The sequence below is a fragment of the Oncorhynchus mykiss genome, chromosome 18 (genome assembly GCF_057628025.1).
Source record: "Oncorhynchus mykiss isolate SJ-2025 chromosome 18, ASM5762802v1, whole genome shotgun sequence".
Lineage (NCBI taxonomy): Eukaryota > Metazoa > Chordata > Actinopteri > Salmoniformes > Salmonidae > Oncorhynchus > Oncorhynchus mykiss.
Genome location: NC_143039.1, coordinates 47,139,528 through 47,161,740, shown reverse-complemented (window position 1 = coordinate 47,161,740; position 22,213 = coordinate 47,139,528). Strand labels below are relative to the sequence as shown.

Below are 22,213 nucleotides of genomic sequence, written 5' to 3'. Positions count from 1 at the left end.
CACAGACAGTGTGGCGAAGAAGGCGCAACAGCACCTCTTCATCCTCAGGAGGCTGAAAAAATGTGGCTTGTCACCTAAAACCCTCACAAACTTTTACAGATGCACAATTGAGAGCATCCTGTCGGGCTGTATCACCGCTAGGTATGTCAACTGCACCACCCACAACCGCAGGGCTCTCCAGAGGGTGGTGCGGTCTGCACAACGCATCACCAGGGGCAAACTACCTGCCCTCCAGGACACCTACTGCACCCGATGTCACAGGAAGGCCAAAAAGATCATCAAGGACAACAACCACCCGAGCCTCTGCCTATTAACCCCGCTACCATCCAGAAGGCGAGGTCAGTACAGGTGCATCAAAGCTGGGACCGAGAGACTGAAAAACAGCTTCTATCTCAAGGCCATCAGACTGATAAACAGCCATCACTAAACACAGAGATGCTGCTGCCTACATACAGATTTGAAATCATTGGCCACTTTAATAAATGGAACACTAGTCACTTTAATAATGCCACTTTAATAATGTTTACTTATCTTGCATTATTCATCTCATATGTATATACTGTATTATATTACGTCTTAGCCTATGCCGCTCTATCATTGCTCATCCATATATTTATATATTCTTATTCCATTCCTTTACTTAGATTTGTTGTGTTATTGTTAAATATTACTTATTAGATGTTACTGCACTGTCAGAACTAGAAGCAGAAGCATTTCGCTACACTCGCAATAACATCTGCTAATCATGTGTATCTGACCAATAAGATTTGATGGTCCAATAGTTAAGAAGAAAAATAACTACTTTAAAATGGAGATACTCGCAATAACATCTGCTAATCATGTGTATCTGACCAATAAGATTTGATGGTCCAATAGTTAAGAAGAAAAATAACTACTTTAAAATGGAGATAGCCTCAACGGCCACTGCCCATGCTGTCACAGATGCTATAATGTCACAGATACAAAAATGTGTCCTCTATCTATCTCTATGAACTATCTCTATGGGAGATCCAAACTACTTGTGTGGGTGTGGCCTAGCATTTGGCCGGAACAAGGAATCTGGATTGCCAGGCAAGCGATCCTCCCCAAAATTCACTATGCTCACAAGTAACCCACTGTTTTAAAAAATGCGTTATTCACTCCTGCTAGAATAACATTCAGTCGTGCTTACTCGCCTCACCTAGCTCAAATCTCCTGTGGCATGACTCAGTTCCGGGCTTGCTCTGAACCTGAACGTTTACAGACTCTCAATGTGCACTGATCAGTAAATCAATACTGCAGATTGATTAATTATGTTTAGTGAAAAACGTTTTGCCAATGTCAATCCCTCTCCATTGAAGATCACCTACCTGCCCTAATAAAATATTTTCAAGGTTGTCTCACCACTTGCCAAGGACAATGTATGTAGTCTCTTTGGAGGATGTCTCTCTCTTTGGCTCTCTAGATTTTCTTATATAACTAAACGGGAGGGTAGATAAAATGTAGAAGATTTACTCACTAAATGCCATATGATGAGCCACAGATGAACCTCAAGAATATTGGAGGCTGTGTTGAATGAAACGCCTCCTTTACAGTGATCATGTGTATGAATCCCGGATGTGACAACGCCTGTGTTGGATTGATACGGTAGAGAAACTTTTGCAATCTAAGTCTGATTTGAGATAAATCGTGAAATGTATATTATGTAGAAAGAGTACATATTTACATTTGGAACAACTTACTGTATGTATTTATTTTTAAACAACGGCATTAGCAGTTGACACCTAGCTAACCAGCTTGCTAAGAAGTGTTGTTAGCTTGTTAGCTGCTAAGAACGTTAGCTATCTTTTGTTTGTTGTTTTTAACTAGTTAACGTTACGTGCTGTGTCTACATAGCAGCTTGGGAAAATAGCATTCGTTTTTGTTTACTTTTACTTCATTGTTTTTTTTTAAATGACATGGCACTGAAAATGATTGAGGCGAAACGGTTTTACAGGCCTCGTCTGGGATTTAGCTAGCTAACAAGCTAACGTTAGCGACCTATGATAGGTAATGTTATCCAGATATAAAACGCTCTGTTTAGTCGGTTTGGCAAGCTCTAGTTGAGATTTAGTATGATTAAAAACTTTACATGTTTTTTCCCCCCTTTTTTATTGGCTAGTTCGCTTGCTACCTTCACCTTACCTCGAACATTGTATGCGGAAGTGACAGCCAGTAACCTTAACGTTAGCTAGCTAACAGTAGCTAGTAAGCAGCAATTAGCAAGGTTTGAAAGTGCTACAAAAAAGTTGGTTAGTAAGCTAGCTATAATTGTGCCCATATTATCCATGCATGTTATGGTACAGTAAATAACCATTTTTTATGAAATAACTTGCTTCTTTAACGTTAGAGGTTGGCTAGCCTATTCCCCAGTGTTTGCTTGCCTGCAATCCTCGTGTGATAGTTAACGTTAAGTCTGATACATTGTTACATTTTTTTTGTTTCGTATGTTTTTTTTTGGAAAGCATTTAGAACTAGCATTGTTGTTAATTACTTATGTCATACTCCCAACCATCAAAATAATCACAAGACCCTCATTGATGAAATGGTGATGTAAATAAGAGATACTCTATATAATGACGAGATGGTCTTGTCGCTGCTCTAAGAGACGATTTATGCTTGTCCTGAAAGTGTGGTCGGCGGAGCCGTATGGGTGGTGTGACGCAATTCCTGGGCCTCTGGAGGCACTCTGTTCCGCATCGCCTTGGCCTCTCAAATTGTGTAACAATGCGGAGGGCTCGCTATTGCTCCGCATTGACATGATTAGGTGAGGGCGGGAGGTCCTGTATCAATACAAAGTCACTTCCTTGACAACAGCTCTGCGCTGCTCCATGACGCGCAAAAAAATATGTTTGGCCTGACTTCTGCGGAGGCCGCATTAAAGTAAATGCTATACGGCCATTGCAGAAAGCGTATTGACCATGTAGCGCATTTAACAATATGAGTCGTTGCTCAGCAACATACTGGTCACAGGGCCTTGTGCTGTGAACGGTGTATTACTGTGTGACAGCCTATTGTGTGCACTTGAGCGATCTAGATGGTTGGAATTCTTACCACTTGTTATTCACAAACACACTGTTGTGTCTGTGGCCAATGAGTCATACAATGGTTGTGTCTGCTCTCACTCTTGTGCCCACCCGCTCATGATGTATTATCTTGCCTCTCTCTCTCAATATATTTTATACTTAGTGAGATAAACCAATGACACATACCTCTAATCTAAATTATGACTACAGCTGCCAAAAAGACATTTGCAGATTTTTTTGTCTTCCCTGATTGGTCTGAAGTTTCACCAGCATCAATCAGTACATTCAACCCTGTTTCTGTCTGTCTGTCTCCCTCCATCCATCCAGATGCAGACCATAAAGTGTGTGGTAGTGGGTGACGGTGCAGTGGGAAAGACCTGCCTGTTGATCTCCTACACCACCAACAAGTTCCCCTCGGAATACGTCCCCACGGTGAGTGGCACTGATTGGAGTGTTGTCAAGAAAGGTCTTTGAGCGGGGCATGGCCAAGTGTCAGGGTTTGTCAAGTGTCTAGACTAGGGGGTGTGCAACAGGAGCCGCTGCAGTTTGTGCCGTTTGTTCCAGACCATTTTCTAACACATTTCTGTTTCAACTAATCAAATTTAAACCGCTATTGAATGAATCCAGTGTGTGTAGTGCTGGGCGGGAGCAAAAGCCTCCACACACTGTCTGTAATTATTGATCTGTGCGGAATCTCACATAAAGAATCACATATAGAATGGGTTTTGATAAGAGAAGGTATTTGTTTTGTAGCTGAAAAGTAGCTCTTTGATGAAGAGCCAGACTCTTATGGAAGTGGTTATGGACCAAAAAGCAGTCGGGCTACAAGCCTTTTCACCTTTATTTTAGCTTTATTTAACTAGGCAAGTCCGTTAAGAACAAATTTGTATTTTCAATGACGGCCTAGGAACAGCGGGTCAACTGCCTTGTTCAGGGGCAGAACGACATATTTGTACCTCGTCAGCTCGGGGATTCGAACTTGCAACCAGGTAGCTGGCCGCTAAACTGACTTTTTTATTTTATTTATTTTTTATTTCACCTTTATTTAACCAGGTAGGCTAGTTGAGAACAAGTTCTCATTTGCAACTGCGACCTGGCCAAGATAAAGCATAGCAGTGTGAACAGACAACACAGAGTTACACATGGAGTAAACAATTAACAAGTCAATAACACAGTAGAAAAAAAGGAAAGTCTATAGACATTGTGTGCAAAAGGCATGAGGAGGTAGGCGAATAATTACAATTTTGCAGATTAACACGAGTGATAAATGATCAGATGGTCATGTACAGGTAGAGATATTGGTGTGCAAAAGAGCAGAAAAGTAAATAAATAAAAACAGTATGGGGATGAGGTAGGTAAAAATGGGTGGGCTATTTACCGATAGACTATGTACAGCTGCAGCGATCGGTTAGCTGCTCAGATAGCAGATGTTTGAAGTTGGTGAGGGAGATAAAAGTCTCCAACTTCAGCGATTTTTGCAATTCGTTCCAGTCACAGGCAGCAGAGAACCGGAACGAAAGGCGGCCAAATGAGGTGTTGGCTTTAGGGATGATCAGTGAGATACACCTGCTGGAGCGCGTGTTACGGGTGGGTGTTGCCATCGTGACCAGTGAACTCAGATAAGGCGGAGCTTTACCTAGCATGGACTTGTAGATGACCTGGAGCCAGTGGGTCTGGCGACGAATATGTAGCGAGGGCCAGCCGACTAGAGCATACAGGTCGCAGTGGTGGGTGGTATAAGGTGCTTTAGTGACAAAACGGATGGCACTGTGATAAACTGCATCCAGTTTGTTGAGTAGAGTGTTGGAAGCAATTTTGTAGATGACATCGCCAAAGTCAAGGATCGGTAGGATAGTCAGTTTTACTAGGGTAAGTTTGGCGGCGTGAGTGAAGGAGGCTTTGTTGCGGAATAGAAAGCCGACTCTAGATTTAATTTTCGATTGGAGATGTTTGATATGAGTCTGGAAGGAGAGTTTACAGTCTAGCCAGACTCCTAGGTACTTATAGATGTCCACATATTCAAGGTCGGAACCATCCAGGGTGGTGATGCTAGTCAGGCGTGCGGGTGCAGGCAGCGAACGGTTGAAAAGCATGCATTTGGTTTTACTAGCGTTTAAGCGCAGTTGGAGGCCACGGAAGGAGTGTTGTATGGCATTGAAGCTAGTTTGGAGGTTAGATAGCACAGTGTCCAAGGACGGGCCGGAAGTATATAAAATGGTGTCGTCTGCGTAGAGGTGGATCAGGGAATCGCCCGCAGCAAGAGCAACATCATTGATATATACAGAGAAAAGAGTCGGCCCGAGAATTGAACCCTGTGGCACCCACATAGAGACTGTCAGAGGACCGGACAGCATGCCCTCCGATCTGACACACTGAACTCTGTCTACTGAGTCTGCCGATAAGAATATGGTGATTGACAGAGTCGAAAGCCTTGGCAAGGTCGATGAAGACGGCTGCACAGTACTGTCTTTTATCGTTGGCGGTTATGATATCGTTTAGTACCTTGAGCGTGGCTGAGGTGCACCCGTGACCGGCTCGGAAACCAGATTGCACAGCGGAGAAGGTACGGTGGGATTTGAGATGGTCAGTGACCTGTTTGTTGACTTGGCTTTCGAAGACCTTAGATAGGCAGGGCAGGATGGATATAGGTCTGTAACAGTTTGGGTCCAGGGTGTCTCCCCCTTTGAAGAGGGGGATGACTGCGGCAGCTTTCCAATCCTTGGGGATCTCAGACGATATGAAAGAGAGGTTGAACAGGCTGGTAATAGGGGTTGGGGTTGCGACAATGGCGGCAGATAGTTTCAGAAATAGAGGGTCCAGATTGTCAAGCCCAGCTGATTTGTACGGGTCCAGGTTTTGCAGCTCTTTCAGAACATCTGCTATCTGGATTTGGGTAAAGGAGAACCTGGAGAGGCTTGGGCGAGTAGCTGCGGGGGGGGGGGAGTTGTTGGCCGAGGTTGGAGTAGCCAGGCAGAAGGCATGGCCAGCCGTTGAGAAATGCTTGTTGAAGTTTTCGATAATCATGGATTTATCGGTGGTGACCGTGTTACCTAGCCTCAGTGCAGTGGGCAGCTGGGAGGAGGTGCTCTTGTTCTCCATGGACTTCACAGTGTCCCATAACTTTTTGGAGTTGGAGCTACAGGATGCAAATTTCTGCCTGAAGAAGCTGGCCTTAGCTTTCCTGACTGACTGCGTGTATTGGTTCCTGACTTCCCTGAACAGTTGCATATCGCGGAGACTATTCGATGCTATTGCAGTCCGCCACAGGATGTTTTTGTGCTGGTCGAGGGCAGTCAGGTCTGGAGTGAACCAAGGGCTATATCTGTTCTTAGTTCTGCATTTTTTGAACGGAGCATGCTTATCTAAAATGGTGAGGAAGTTACTTAGTAATCGAAGTTACTTAGTAATCGAAAACATTTTAGTCAGTCAATTAGCACATATCAGCTATCAGTGACTGACATAAGATAAACTGCTGATGCACAAACAAATTTAGAAATTGCACCCTGTGTGTTCTACTATTCTAACTCTCAACATTAAGTTGAAACTTCGACTAAGCACCCCCCCTCATGTTGGCCTGTAAAACAGACCCAATTGTCTCTGTGACGTTTCTCCATCCTTCTATACTCACTACAGTGCACTCTTCTCATAAGAATCACGTGGCAATTTGTTTTTTTAAATTATAAGCAGATGACTCAACATACTCAAACAATGCTACTGGTTGATTTGGTAGGTATTGAAATACTCTTACACATCTTACATGTACAGAAATAGGCTGAGATGACCTACAATGGCCTAGTGTAGTCTTATATTAGATGCATGTAGTGCATTCTTAGAACCTTTCATTTATTGGTGAATGCAGTCCTTGTACTACTGCATTTGGGAGTTGAAACATCTGAATATGGGTGTAGTGTGGACAGTCACCCTTGTAGAGGCAGTTACTTTTCTTTTTTTTTACCCACCATTCTCTATGGTGTTAGGCCTGGCTCTGTCCAAACACATTATCGTCATGGTGATCAGAGATGTGTTTCTGACTTTGCTTGGTTGCTCTTCAATGTGTGCTGCCTGCCGCGCCTTTCCACTGCATGCCCCAACGCCTCACTGTTTTTATGTCTAAACTTGAACTTCCCGTTAAAAGCGCGGCCTCCCATGGTTTCTCAACCCAATAACGGATAAGCAGACCAATGGTGTGTGGCAGACTGAAGTCCATGGTTGCATCTTAATAGTCGAAGGGGATCTCCTCGCTTTCGTCTTTCAGCGCTGGTGTATAAAAACACATGAGAGGTGAAAGAAATAAGCCTATGATAGATTGCTTTCACCTCTCCAATTCTTTCATATCCAGGCAGTATTCAATAGTGTTGTCACGATACCAGAAATTTGACTTCGATTCCAGGTTCAGTATCACGATAATCAATACCATCACGATACTCGATACCAAAACGATACCACAGCAAAAAGAGACGGCATATTAGCCAAAGTGCACAGATGGAAAAACAATCTGTTTTCTTTCCATTTGGGACTTATATTGTACTGATCAACAACATTGGCATAAAATAAGCAATCTCTTATTTTATCAAAGTGTGCTTTTTAAGACCTAATGACATCATCATCATTCACACACAAACAGTGAGAGAGACGTGACTGAGGCGAGGAAGACGAAGTGAATGGGTAAATCGTTTTTTAATTTTTGTTTTTTTTACTTCATCCGGTGCCCTGGCTCGGCAAGGTTTGCTCATTTCGACCATCCCATTGATCCTGAGGAGAAATCTCCACCAACCCGGGGCACCGGGCCATGCAAAACAAACTTGCCCAATGAATAACGTTTTTTGGATATGACTGTATGGTTTTTGGTGACAATCAGCTTTGAAATAAGCATATTGTGTGTTATGGTTTGCGTAATATCACAAACAAAGTTCTAGGGTAGTGAATTGATGTGAGCTTCAGCTGTAAGCTAGCAAGAAAAGTTGCTCTGAATAGCTGGAAGCTACCGGTATCTTCTTGCATTTTGACGTGTTCTAGCCTGGAATGAACTTTGTTTTGCGAACAGTAGCAAGATTTCTACATGCCGTGTTGCTTTATTGAAGTGTGTTAGCTCCACACACTTGCTGCACAGAAGTTAACATGATGCAGCCCAGACTCCCAGCGAGTGCAGGGATTCCTCAGGACAGGCTAGAGCTAGCAATGACTAAGTGGAGCAGACACGGTGCGCTCGCGCTAGAAGGTGACATCAGCTTCGCTGATAGACAGACTTGATCCTCTCTCAATCAGTAGAACCTCTTTTCATGTTCTAGTATCAAAAAAGTACAAAGGTTTCGGTATACAGTGTAGCACTAGTGTTCAATCATATTCAGTGCAGTTAAAGGAAAGGTGACAAGGAGAGAAAGACATATTAGACCATTGAGATGCACCCCAACTCTAGCAAGCATAACTTGTGGGTAGGGCTGTAAGGGTACACATATTCCTACCGAACCGTTAGGTACCGGGACCTCTGTTCGGTACACACTGTGAACCCGAATTAATGCATTCCAACTTAAAATATATATTTTTTAAACTCTAGGTTATGCCTATGCTGCGTTGTATGCCATTGACTTGTGAGTAAATCTGAGTGGGAAAAATGTATGGAATTCCATTAAAACAACTACAGCCTATGCGCACGTTGTAATTAAAATTTGAATCTTAATTTAAACTAACCTCTGAGGTGTAGCCGGGAACTTTGTGGATGGTGAGTGGTGGGAACGATTAACCAGAATTTAAATCTGCAGTTTAGGAACATGTTGGCTTTACAGTCAACTACAATGGCGATGGACAGAGAGTTGTGGATAAAAAGCTAATATTGTGTTCTCCACTGCTCAACGAGAATAGCCTATGCAGAGTGGGGCGTGTAGCTTGCTTTTGTCGGCCAATCACAAGTCATCAAAGCGCCAAGTCATAGAGCCTCCGTGTGTGGCAAAGCAAGTTAGGAGATGATCTAATCAATGAAAGATGGAATTAGTTTAAATGAGAAGTATATGCTATGTGTTATTTGTAACTAACTGTAGGACAGGAAGAAAGTGCATGCAGACTCAATTAGCCTAGCTAGCTCTTAGCTAGCTATTTTAGCCAACTAGCTTCTCTCGGTTTGATGCAGTCGAGAGGTACTACGTAATTATATTGGATGATAAATAACCTAGCTATGACAAGCTAGAAGTTGGTCTACTCGCGCAAGTCGGCTCGGTTGGTTGCTGCCTCTCCCTCCTTCCTTGCTCCCGTTTCACTTCCTTGCTCCCGATCACAGGACACACACCGCATGGTCTGTCCTCCGCCTACTCTCCTTCACGCTGTATCAGCTCTGGTTAATAAAATAGCTTACAAGTGGACTTTTCTGCTGCTTCCCTCACTCTGATCCGACCACGTCTATACAGAACTGGTCATCCTCGGGTCTGTTCGGAAAAGATCTCTGTATTGAAAAATATATTTATGCACATTTGTCTTGGTGGGAATGCCCCAGGTCCATTTCGGAACGTGTCCAACTTTTTAGACCTCTACTTGATGGCTAAAAGACAATGCCAGGAATATTGTGAATGATGTCACAGAAACTGTGCCACAAATAGGGTGCTTTTGAATTTTGCTAACTAAAGTAACTGTTGGAATTTTATTTTACTGCTGTACCGAAAACTGAACCGTGACCCCAAAACAGCAACAGGTGGGTTTGGTGAACCATTACACCCCTACTTGTGGGTGCATCTCAATGGTCTGAAATAGCTTCCTCTCCTTGCCGCCCGGGGTGGCTCAAACTCAAGGGTAAGAATGGATTAGGATGAGGCCTGAGATGAAACAGGGAGTGGACAGCCAGGGAAGAAGGTAAATTGGTGGTTTCGTGACTACACAAGGCAGGAATGTCAGGTATCTCCCACCCAAATTGAGGGAATGACCCTCAAGCTCCACACTACAAAGACAAACATGTACACTAAAGTAATAGTAGTTAACACCGTTATTAATTCCCAGGTGACAGCCATGAGACTCCTTTCAAATAGAACACCTAAAAATGGCAGTAGTGATTTAGTGTTTCACGCTATTCTACATTTTCCAAAGCAACGTCAAGAACTCCCTACAGCAATTTGTCACTTTCTGGAACCCACCTATGTAATGGTGGGAGAAACACCGGTTGGGTTAAAGAGACGATGTGTTTTGAGCACAGGGTTACAATTTTCCTTCAAAGTTTTCTGACCTACAAAAAAGCTTGAAAATGATACCGCCCGTGAACTTGCCCTTCGGTAGTCACTGTCTACGCAGTATTGTGCGACGGAGACAAAAAAATGAGAAATGGCAATGCAATTCAGCACGAAGCACAGTGGTTTCATCAGCACATCATAGATTAGCTGAGTCAGACAGTTCCTCATTTTTACTGAACAGTATGTGGCTTCTTTGTCTATACGGGGAGTCCCCTAAAGAGGAACAAGATCGCTGTGAAACATTCTGATACCCTACGTACGCAACACAAGCACGCTACGCAAAACAACATTATTGCGTCAAGTTATGAATGACTGGGCTGCACGAGTCTACGTAGTTTCTCTACGCAATACCATTTTGTGTAGCTACTTGTAGTTCTTCCATGCGTACATGTGGTATAAATCAGGGCTTACTTAGTTGACGACATGGTTCCCTTTGACCACCTACCACTGTAAGTACCACACACTGTTCTGTCAAGGGAACCAAAGTGAGGGGTTTTCATGTGTATGTATGTACATACAGTTGATGTCGGAATTTTACATACACCTTAGCCAAATACATTTAAACTCAGTTTTTCCACAATTCCTGACATTTAATCCTAGTAAAAATTCTCTGTCTAAGGTCAGATAGGATCACCACTTTATTTTAAGAATGTGAAATGTCAGAGTAATATTAGAGAGTGATTTATTTCATATTTTATTTCTTTCATCACATTCCCAGTGAGTCAGAAGTTTACATACACTTAATTAGTATTTGGTAGCATTGACTTTAAATTGTTTAACTTGGGTCAAAAGTTTCAGGTAGCCTTCCACAAGCTTCCCACAATAAGTTTGGTGAATTTTGGCCCATTCCTCCTGACAGAGCTGGTGTAACTGAGTCAGGTTTGTAGGCCTCCTTGAATGCACACACTTTTTCAGTTCTGCCCACACATTTTCTATGGGATTGAGGTCAGGGCTTTGTGATGGCCACCCCAATACCTTGACTTTGTTGTCCTTAAGCCATTTTGCCACAACTTTGGAAGTATGCTTGGGGTCATTGTCCATTTGGAAGACCCATTTGCGTCCAAGCTGACTGATGTCTTGAGATGTTGCTTCAATATATCCACATAATTGTCCTTTCTCATGATGCCGTCTCTTTAGTGAAGTGCACCAGTCTCTCCTGCAGCAAAGCACCCCCACGATATGATGCTGCCAACACTGCGCTTCATGGTTGGGATGGTGTTCTTCGGCTTGGAAGCCTCCCCCTTTTTCCTCCAAACATAACAATGGTCATTATGGCCAAACAGTTCTATTTTTGTTTCATCAGACCAGAGGACATGGGTGGGTGGGATATAAGTTATGAAAATAGGTTATGAAACAGCATAACCATATTCCTGTATCCACACCTGTACCATATAGATTCAGTAGTTGTAAAGATGGGGAGAGGTCTGTCCGTAATTAAGAGGTGCTCTGCTTTTTTGACACTACACTCCAAAAAGTCCTGCAGGCTCTAGTTTTGTCTTAACGTGATTATTGTCTAGTCATATGGTCAAGTGCAACAAAGAAAGACATAGTTAAGCTCCAGCTGGCCCAGAACGTCTTGCTCTTCATTGTAATCAGAGGGTTAATATAAATACTACGCATGCCAGTCTCTCTTGGCTGAGAGTTGAGGAACGACTGACTGCGTGACTTCCTGGTTTTTATAAGAAACATTAATGTGTTGGAACTTCCTAATTGTTTGCATAGTCAACTTACACACAGCACTAACTCACACACTTACCCCACCAGACATGCCACCAGAGGTCTTTTCAAAGTCCCCAGTCCCAGAACAAATTCAAGGAAACGTACAGTATTTTAAGTGAACTGCAAACCTGTTTTTAAAAAGAAAAAAATAAATAACACCTCATGGCACGACGCCTCTCCCTCATGTGACCTACTTGTGTGTATGTATTTGTAACTGATGGATGCACACACACACATCGCTCATCCATATATTATGTTCATATTCTTATTCATTATTTTACACACGTGTGTGTGTAAGGTAGTTGTTGTGAAATTGTTAGATTACTTGTTAGATATTACTGCTCGGTCGGAACTAGAAGCACAAGCATTTCGCTACACTCGCATTAACATCTGCTAACCATGTGTATGTGACCAATAAAATTTGATTTGATGTAAACCAAACCAACACACACACATACAGTGCCTTGCGAAAGTATTCGGCCCCCTTGAACTTTGCGACCTTTTGCCACATTTCAGGCTTCAAACATAAAGATATAAAACTGTATTTTTTTGTGAAGAATCAACAAGTGGGACACAATCATGAAGTGGAACGACATTTATTGGATATTTCAAACTTTTTTAACAAATCAAAAACTGAAAAATTGGGCGTGCAAAATTATTCAGCCCCTTTACTTTCAGTGCAGCAAACTCTCTCCAGAAGTTCAGTGAGGATCTCTGAATGATCCAATGTTGACCTAAATGACTAATGATGATAAATACAATCCACCTGTGTGTAATCAAGTCTCCGTATAAATGCACCTGCACTGTGATAGTCTCAGAGGTCCGTTAAAAGCGCAGAGAGCATCAAGAAGAACAAGGAACACACCAGGCAGGTCCGAGATACTGTTGTGAAGAAGTTTAAAGCCGGATTTGGATACAAAAAGATTTCCCAAGCTTTAAACATCCCAAGGAGCACTGTGCAAGCGATAATATTGAAATGGAAGGAGTATCAGACCACTGCAAATCTACCAAGACCTGGCCGTCCCTCTAAACTTTCAGCTCATACAAGGAGAAGACTGATCAGAGATGCAGCCAAGAGGCCCATGATCACTCTGGATGAACTGCAGAGATCTACAGCTGAGGTGGGAGACTCTGTCCATAGGACAACAATATTGCACAAATCTGGCCTTTATGGAAGAGTGGCAAGAAGAAAGCCATTTCTTAAAGATATCCATAAAAAGTGTTGTTTAAAGTTTGCCACAAGCCACCTGGGAGACACACCAAACATGTGGAAGAAGGTGCTCTGGTCAGATGAAACCAAAATTGAACTTTTTGGCAACAATGCAAAACGTTATGTTTGGCGTAAAAGCAACACAGCTGAACACACCATCCCCGCTGTCAAACATGGTGGTGGCAGCATCATGGTTTGGGCCTGCTTTTCTTCAGCAGGGACAGGGAAGATGGTTAAAATTGATGGGAAGATGGATGGAGCCAAATACAGGACCATTCTGGAAGAAAACCTGATGGAGTCTGCAAAAGACCTGAGACTGGGACGGAGATTTGTCTTCCAACAAGACAATGATCCAAAACACAAAGCAAAATCTACAATGGAATGGTTCAAAAATAAACATATCCAGGTGTTAGAATGGCCAAGTCAAAGTCCAGACCTGAATCCAATCGAGAATCTGTGGAAAGAACTGAAAACTGCTGTTCACAAATGCTCTCCATCCAACCTCACTGAGCTCGAGCTGTTTTGCAAGGAGGAATGGGGAAAAAACTTCAGTCTCTCGATGTGCAAAACTGATAGAGACATACCCCAAGCGACTTACAGCTGTAATCGCAGCAAAAGGTGGCGCTACAAAGTATTATCTTAAGGGGGCTGAATAATTTTGCACGCCCAATTTTTCAGTTTTTGATTTGTTAAAAAAGTTTGAAATATCCAATAAATGTCGTTCCACTTAATGATTGTGTCCCACTTGTTGTTGATTCTTCACAAAAAAATACAGTTTTATATCTTTATGTTTGAAGCCTGAAATGTGGCAAAAGGTCGCAAAGTTCAAGGGGGCCGAATACTTTCGCAAGGCACTGTACATACACACTACATGTAAATGTATTTAAATTATAAAGTATTTTGTCTGTATTCAAATTGAAATGGTCACATACACGTGTTTAGCAAATGTTATTGTGGGTGTAGCGAAATGCTTGTGTATATCTCCAACAGTGCAGTAATATCTAACAATTTCACAAAAGCACACACAAATCTAAAGTACAGGGATGGTAATGTATTTTTCGTTATGTGTCGGACCCCATTGAGACTAGCTGTCGCCATTGGAGTCAGCTAATGGACATCCTAATCAATGAATTGATGTAGGACAACTGTGAGTCCAACCATCTGACAGGTGTGGCATATCAAGAAGCTGATTTAAAACAGCATGATCATTACACAGGTGCACCTTGTCCTGGGGACAATAGAAAGCCACTAAAATGTGCAGTTTTGTCACACAACACAATTCCACAGATGTCTCAAGTTTTGAGGGAGTGTGCAATTGGCATGCTGACTACAGGAATGTCCACCAGAGTTGTTGCCAGATAATTGAATGTTCATTTCTCTACCATAAGCCACCTTCAACGTCTTTTTAGAGAATTTGGAAGTACGTCCAACCGGCCCTCACAACCGCAGACCATGTCTAACCATGCCAGCCTAGGACCTCCACATCCGGCTTCTTCACCTGCAGGATCGTCTGAGACCAGCCACCCGGACAGCAGATGAAACTATGGGTTTGCACAACCGATGAATTTTGGCACAAACTATCAGAAACCGTCTTAGGGAAGCTCATCTGCGTGCTCATTGTCTCGACCTGACTGCAGTTCGACGTCGTAACCAACTTCAGTGGGCAAATGCTCACCTTCGATGGCCACTGGCACGCTGGAGAGTTGTGCTCTTTAATTTAAGTCTCTATGGGGGTGCCACAGGGTTCAATCCTCGGGCCGACTCTTCTCTGTATACATCAATGATGTCACTCTTGCTGCAGGTGATTCTCTGATCCACCTCTACACAGACGACACCAGTCTGTACACTTCTTGGACACTGTGTTAACTAACCTCCAGACGAGCTTCAATGCCATACAACTCTCTTTCCGTGACCTCCAACTGCTCTTAAATGCAAGTTAAACTAAATGCATGCTCTTCAACCGATCGCTGCCCACACCTGCCTGCCCGTCCAGCATCACTACTCTGGACTGTTCTGACTTAGAATATGTGGACAACTATAAATACCTAGGTGTCTGGTTAGACTGCAAACTCTCCTTCCAGACTGACATTAAGCATCTCCAATACAAAATTAAATCTAGAATCTGCTTCCTATTTCGCAACAAAGCCTCCTTCACTCATGCTGCCAAACATACCCCTGTATAAAACTGACTATCCTACCGATCCACTCTACCCAGCAAATTGGATGCAGTCTATCACAGTCCCATCCATTTTGTCACCAAAGCCCCATATCCTACCCACCACTGCGACCTGTATGCTCTCGTTGGCTGGCCCTCGCTTCATATCCGTTACCAAACCCACTGGCTCCAGGTCATGAATAAGTTGTTTCTAGGTAAAGCCCTGCCTTATCTCAGCTCACTGGTCACCATAGCAGCACCCACTCGTAGCACGCGCTCCAGCAGGTATATCTCACTGGTCACCCCCAAAGCCAATTCCTCCTTTGGCCACCTTCCTTCCAATACTCTGCTGCCAATGACTGGAACGACCTGCAAAAATCACTGAAACTGGAGACTCATATCTCCCTCACTAGCTGTAAGCACCAGCTGTCAGAGCAGCTCACAGATCACTGCACCTGTACATAGCTCATCTGTAAGTAGCCCATCCAACTACCTCATCCCCATACTGTTATTATTTTGCTCCTTTGCACCCCAGTATCTCTACTTGCACACATCTATCACTCCAGTGTTTAATTGCTCTGGCTTGGCCACTCAAGGACATTCATGGACTGATATTTTGCTCCGTTCATCTTTCGCTCAAACCTGACTAGTGTTCCCAGTCACTGCCGCTGAAAAACATCCCCACAGCATGATCCTGCCACCACCATGCTTCACCGTAGGGATGGTGCCATGTTTCCTCCAGACATGACGCTTAACCTTCAGGCCAAAGAGTTCAATCTTGGTTTCATCAGACCAGAGAATCTTGTTACTCATGGTCTGAGCGTCTTTAGGTGCCTTTTGGCAAACTCCAAGCGGGCTGTTGTGCCTTTTACTGAAGAGAGGCTTCCGTCTGGCCACTACCATAAAGGCCTGATTGGTGGAGTGCTGCAGAGATGGTTGTCCTTCTGGAAGGTTTTCCATCTCCACAGAGGAACTCTGGAGCTCTGCCAGTGACCATCGGGTTCTTGGTCACCTCTCTGACCAAGGCCCTTCTCCCCCATTGCTCAGTTTAGCCTGGCAGTCAGCTCTAGGAAGAGTCTTGGTGGTTCCAAACTTCATCCATTTAAGAATGATGGAGGCCACTGTGTTTTTTTGGGACCTTCAATGCTACAGAAATGTTTTGGTACCCTTCCCCAGATCTGTCTCGGAGCTCTAAGCACAATTCCTTCGACCTCATGGCTTGGTTTTTGCTCTGACATGCACTGTCAACTCAAGTGTGCACCTTTCCAAATCATGTCCAATGCATTTTTTGAATAAGGCTGTAACATAACAAAATGTGGGAAAGTCCAGGGGTCTGAATACTTTCCGAATGCACCGTATAGCTGGCTATTTGGTTTGAAGTAATGCATCATGTTTTTTTTTTATCTGCTTGGAATTGACGGCAACAACTGCATGCAATGTCCAGGGATGGCAGAGAAGGCTAAAGGACTGGTTCCTAACTACTATCAGTGTGGAGTCTTCTTTGAGCGCTTGTTCAGCAGCCGTGGCATTACCCAGTTGCCACATTTTCGGCAATGGAGGACCAGTACCTGCAGAGAAGCGGCTCCTGCGGATGAACTGAAGGTCAGAGAAACCCGTGTTGGTGCCCTGACGAAACGCTCCGGGCCTGTATTTGTTTCTCCCTGGATGTACCGACGATGCCCTCCACTCAAGCTATACTGCCTTTCCAGCCCACTGCCTCAACTCCCTTACCATTATCCGGAACCGACTACTAGAGAGACTTTTCATTCGCCTTTAAAAATATACATATATATATTTTTAGGGACTACAATGGAAATCAGTCTGACTTTTTTTGTGATATCCCTGTCACTTTAAAAAAATATATATGCTGTGTATGATTTAAAAAAAAAAAAATGTTTACTGGAAAATAAATTCTAAAATACATTTTAAATCAAAACTCTACATGTTATGAAATCCCTAATGATTGATCCTCTATCTGTCTCTTCCTCAGGTGTTTGATAACTATGCAGTGACAGTGATGATCGGAGGGGAGCCCTACACTCTGGGGCTGTTCGATACAGCAGGTAAAACAAAATGGCTGCTCTCTGTCTCTCTCTCTCTCTACGTGAGCGCTTCCTAACTACAGTGTCTTGAGCCTCGACTTGTAATACCTTCTTCTCACTCACCTTGGTCTGCCTGTTTTACTTTCACACGGTGCTTACGGATCGTGTTTCTCTCCAGGCATCTAAGCATTTAACATTGCATGGGTAACTAGCCTATGTAGTTATAGCATTTACCATCGTGTCTAAACAAGTTTTTGTGTTTTGTGGGTTAGTCTGCTTGTGTTACTCCACCAAGCTCAAATATAAACTAGATCATGTAGAGTCCATTGTGTAGTTGTCTTATTTAGACTTTTCCTTGCATATGAAAGGAATCCTTGATGTAAAATCCCAAAAAAATGTGCTGTCTCTCTCTGTCGCCCTCCCCAGGTCAGGAGGACTATGACAGACTGCGACCACTCAGCTACCCTCAGACAGATGTCTTCCTGGTGTGCTTCTCTGTCGTATCACCTTCCTCTTTTGAGAACGTCCGTGAGAAGGTGTGTGTGGAATACAACTTTATTGTCCATTTGCTAGAACATAAATTAGTTTTCTGCCCTTCCCAACACCCCCAAAACACAACACACACACACGTGTGACTTCTGTTTTCAAGCCCATGTCTTTACACCTAGGTTTCTCTGTAAACATAGCATTGTGTGTGTTTTGTTAGTTGGGGTTAATGTTATTTTTCTCCCCTTTGCCTTGATGACAGCTTTGTGCACTCTTGGCATTCTCTCAACCAGCTTCATGAGGTGGAATGCTTTTCTAACAGTCTTGAAGGAGTTCCCATATATGCTTAGTATTTGTTGGCTGCTTTTCCTTCACTCTTCAGTCCAACTCATCCCAGACCATCTCAATTGGGTTGAGGTCGGGTGATTGTGGAAGCCAGGTCATCTGATGCAGCACTCCATCAGTCTCCTTCTTGGTCAAATAGCCCTTACACAGCCTGGAGGTGTGTTGTGTCATTGTCCTGTTGAAAAACAAATGATAGTCCCACTAAGAGCAAACCAGATGGGATGGCATATCGCTGCAGAATGCTGTGGTAGCCATACTGGTTAAGTGTGCCTTGAATTCTAAATAAATCATTGACAGTGTCACCAGCAAAGCACCATCACATCACCTCCTCCATGCTTCAAGGTGGGAACCACACATGTGGAGTTCATCCGTTCACCAACTCCGCATCTCACAAAGACACAGTGGGTCTTTGCAGCAATTCGAAAGCCTGATTCACGCAGTCTCCTCGGAACAGTTGATGTTGATATGTCTTTTACTTGAACTCTGTGAAGCATTTATTTATTTGGGCTGCAATCTGAGGTGCAGTTAATTGCCGATTTCTAAGGCTGGTATCTCTGCAGCAGAGGTAACTCTGGGTCTTCCTTTCCTGTGGAAAGAGAGCCAGTTTCATCAGTGCTTGATGGTTTTTGCGACTACACTTGAAGAAACTTTCAAAGTTCTTGACATTTTCTAGATTGACTGACCTTCATGTGTCATGCTGTCGTTTTTCTTGGTTCTGTATATAACATGAAACCCTCCCATACTCAATCGACATAATATATCCCAAGATCAAAACCTGGGTGTGACCCAAATATGCCCTCCCCCCTCTCCCACAGTGGGTCCCAGAGATCTCCCACCACTGTCCGCGTACACCCTTCCTGCTGGTGGGCACCCAGATGGACCTGAGGGACGACAGCAACACAGTGGAGAAGCTGGCTAAGAACAAGCAGCGGCCCCTGGCCCCTGAGAGCGGAGACAAGCTGTGCCGGGACCTCCGGGCCGTCAAATACGTTGAGTGCTCCGCCCTCACCCAGGTGTGTGTGTGTGTGTGTGTGTGTGTGTGTGTGTGTGTGTGTGTGTGTGTGTGTGTGTGTGTGTGTGTGTGTGTAAACACGTGGGCAAGAGACACAATCTCTATCTACTAAGTCTCTGGCCCTCATTCAGGCAAAACAGGAAATGGTAGATGTAAGTGACTTGAATGGTTTCTGAAAAGTAACTTCCTCTCACTCTGTCGACCTCTGTCCTTCGTTGTCTTGATATCATACTTTCTCACTAGGAACTACTAGCGGATGATGACGACTGTCGACAGCCTTTCATAGTGCAACTGTGGATATTGTGAAACTAGAATAGTGGATCAATGAGTAAATTGACTTCTCTCTCTCTCTCTCTCTCAGCGAGGTCTGAAGAACGTGTTTGATGAGGCCATCTTGGCCGCGCTGGAGCCGCCAGAGACCAAGCCCAAGAAACGCTGCGCACTCTTATAAAATATTTTAAATTGGGCCAAAGAGCCAGGGGAAAGAGACAGGCGGACACGGAGAACAGATAAAGCTGGGAAGGGTGTAATGGGAGGGAGAAAGAGAGGACGAGTGAGACATTTGTTTAATAGTGCCTTCAGCGATACAGGTGGGGAGGGGCGACGTTGCGTGGATAGGTAACAGAGACCTAGAAATACATCCTAATATGGAATAGAATGTATATCTATGTTTCTTGTAACAAGCTGATCAATTCTCTTCCAGACCAGAAAAGTCCTTCTTAAAAGGAGACCGACAGAGCAATATAGGGAAGAGACAAGGTTTTGAAACCTCTATTGCCTTAAAGTTACAGTACAAACAAAATAAGTTAGACAAAAGGAGGAAGAGACCGTGTGGAGTTTATTTTGTGTTTGATGATACTTAAAAACTGACTGGAAAAATGTGCTTAATCTGTGCAATCTAGACGCACACAGGCGCCAGTGCTTTACTCCCTTCAACCCACAACTGAACTCTTCTTCTTCACACACTATCTGACATCACTGCTCCCATGGAAACTACAAGCGCTTTTTCTTCCTCTTGGGATTTCACTGCCCCCTAACATGAACTGAATTTCCACTTGCTTCCTTTTTTTGACATTTTATTGTTTTAGAGATGATGGTATATTAATGACGATAATAAGAGTATTATTTTTTTGCCCCTTTATTTCAGGGGACACCCCTAGTGGTTAGCGGTTTGGACAATTGTTTTTTAAAAATGTGTTTTTTAAAAAAAATTTTATGGTTGTGTGCCAATGTGTTGTGTCACTGGTTTCATTTGACATAACAATCATAATATGCCTCTAATGACTACGTAGCTGGTTGTGATGTCAGTAGTAATAACAGCAAATAGCAATAATGGTTATGAGTGACAGTAATAGCTGTATTGACGCATCATCCAGTTGTTTGAAATAAATAAAAAATAACTTAAATGGTCTCTAACTTTGAACTCTTCTCAATTTCCCCATAAAGCATACTATAATTAAACCATAAGGCCCGAGGGGGTGTGGTATATGGCCAATATACCATGGCTAAGGGCTGTTCTTGCACGACGCAACACAGAGTGCTAGGACACAGCCCTTAGCTGTGGTATATTGGCCATATATCACAATACCCAGAGGTGCCTTATTGCTATTATAAGCTGTTTACCAATGTAATTAGAGCAGTAAAAATAAATGTTTTGTCATACCCATGGTATACAGTCTGATATACCACGGCTTCCAGCCAATCAGCTTTCAGGGCTCAACCCCACCCAGTTTATGATAGAATATTTGTACAGTGCCTTCTGAAAGTATTCAGACCCCTTGACTTTTCCACATTTTGTTATGTTACAGCCTTATTCTAAAATTGATGAAATATTTAAAATATCTGCAATCTACACACAATACTCCATAATGACAAAGCAAAAACTGTTTTTTAGACATTCTTGCAAATGTATTAGAAATAGTAAACAGATACCTTATTTACATAAGTATTCAGATCCTTTGCTATGAGACTCGAAATTGAGCTCAGGTGCATCCTGTTTCCATGGATCATCCTTGATGTTTCTACAACTTCATTGGAGTCTACCTGTTGTAAATGCAATTGATTGGACATGATTTTGAAAGGCACACCTGTCTATATAAGGTCCCAGAGTAGACCGTGCATGTCAGAGCAAAAACCAAGCCATGAGGTCGAAGGAATTGTCCGTAGAGCTCCGAGACAGGATTGTTTCGAGCCACAGGTCTGGGGAAGGGTACCAACAAATTTCTGCAGCATTGAAGGTCCCAAATAACACAGTGGCCTCCATCATTCTTAAATGGAAGAAGTTTGGAATCAGCAAGACTCTTCCTAGAGCTGGCTGCCTGGCCAAACTGAGCAATGGGGGAGAAGGGCCTTGGTCAGGGAGGTGACCAAGAACCCATTGGTCACTCTGACAAATCTCCAGAGTTCCTCTGTGGAGATGGAAGAAGGTTCCAGAAGGACAACAGTCTCTGCAGCACTCCACCAATCTGGCCTTTATGGTAGAGTGGCCAGACAGAAGCCACTACTCAGTAAAAGGCACATGACATCCCGCTTGGAGTTTGCCAAAAGGCACCTAAAGGACTTTCAGACAATGAGAAACAACATTCTCTGGTCTGATGAAACCAAGATTGAACTTTTTGGCCTGAATGCCAAGCGTCACATCTGGAGGAAACCTGGCACCATACCTATGGTGAAGCATGGGGGTAGCAGCCTCAAGCTGTGGGGATGTTTTTCAGCGGCAGGGACTGGGAGACTAGTCAGGATCGAGGGATGTCCTTGAGTGGCCCAGCCAGAGCCCGGACTTGACCCCGATCGAACATCTCTGGAGAGACCTGAAAATAGCTGTGCAGCGACGCTCCCCTCCAACCTGACAGCGCTTGAGAGGATCTGCAGAGAAGAATGTGAGAAACTCCCCAAATACAGGTGTGCCAAGCTTTTACCGTCATACCCAAGAAGACTTGAGGCTGTAATTGTTGCCAAAGGTGCTTCAACAAAGTTCTGAGTAAAGGGTCTG

The 22,213-nt window shown here is 43.5% G+C and overlaps 2 protein-coding genes across 8 annotated transcripts in view; one reads left to right on the top strand and one right to left on the bottom strand.

The window, feature by feature from the left end:
- LOC110496201 (gamma-enolase) overlaps positions 1-2,677 on the bottom strand; it is a 29,880-nt gene extending 27,203 nt beyond the window's left edge. The window contains exon 1 of one of the 2 annotated variants that reach the window (XM_021571960.3): positions 1,499-2,677. In XM_021571960.3, the coding sequence (XP_021427635.3) occupies positions 1,499-1,508 (10 nt within the window). In that variant the 5' untranslated portion in view covers positions 1,509-2,677. Of the gene's footprint in view, positions 1-1,383 lie in introns of both variants that reach the window. The other variant, XM_021571964.3, reaches the window with a different exon arrangement.
- LOC110496203 (cell division control protein 42 homolog) lies at positions 1,487-20,632 on the top strand. Of its 6 annotated transcripts, none has more exons than XM_021571969.3 (6): positions 1,487-1,626; positions 3,372-3,476; positions 17,327-17,399; positions 17,805-17,914; positions 19,025-19,198; positions 19,583-20,632. In XM_021571969.3, exons 2-6 carry the CDS (start codon positions 3,372-3,374, stop codon positions 19,670-19,672), a joined length of 552 nt encoding a protein of 183 aa, XP_021427644.1. In that variant the 5' UTR covers positions 1,487-1,626; the 3' UTR covers positions 19,673-20,632. The 6 variants fall into 6 exon arrangements, with proteins under 6 accessions (XP_021427644.1, XP_021427641.1, XP_090064752.1 ...); XM_021571966.3 differs by having other exon boundaries at positions 19,025-19,222; XM_090208626.1 differs by having other exon boundaries at positions 1,571-2,028.
- Positions 20,633-22,213: the final 1,581 nt, after the last annotated feature.

Coding starts and splice junctions, on each gene's coding strand:
- LOC110496203 (XM_021571966.3), top strand. CDS start 3,372: ATGCAGACCATAAAGTGTGTGGTAGTGGGTGACGGTGCAGTGGGAAAG. Junction 17,400..17,804: donor GGGGCTGTTCGATACAGCAG/GTAAAACAAAAT, acceptor CGCCCTCCCCAG/GTCAGGAGGACTATGACAGA. Junction 19,223..19,582: donor AGTGCTCCGCCCTCACCCAG/GTGTGTGTGTGT, acceptor TCTCTCTCTCAG/CGAGGTCTGAAGAACGTGTT.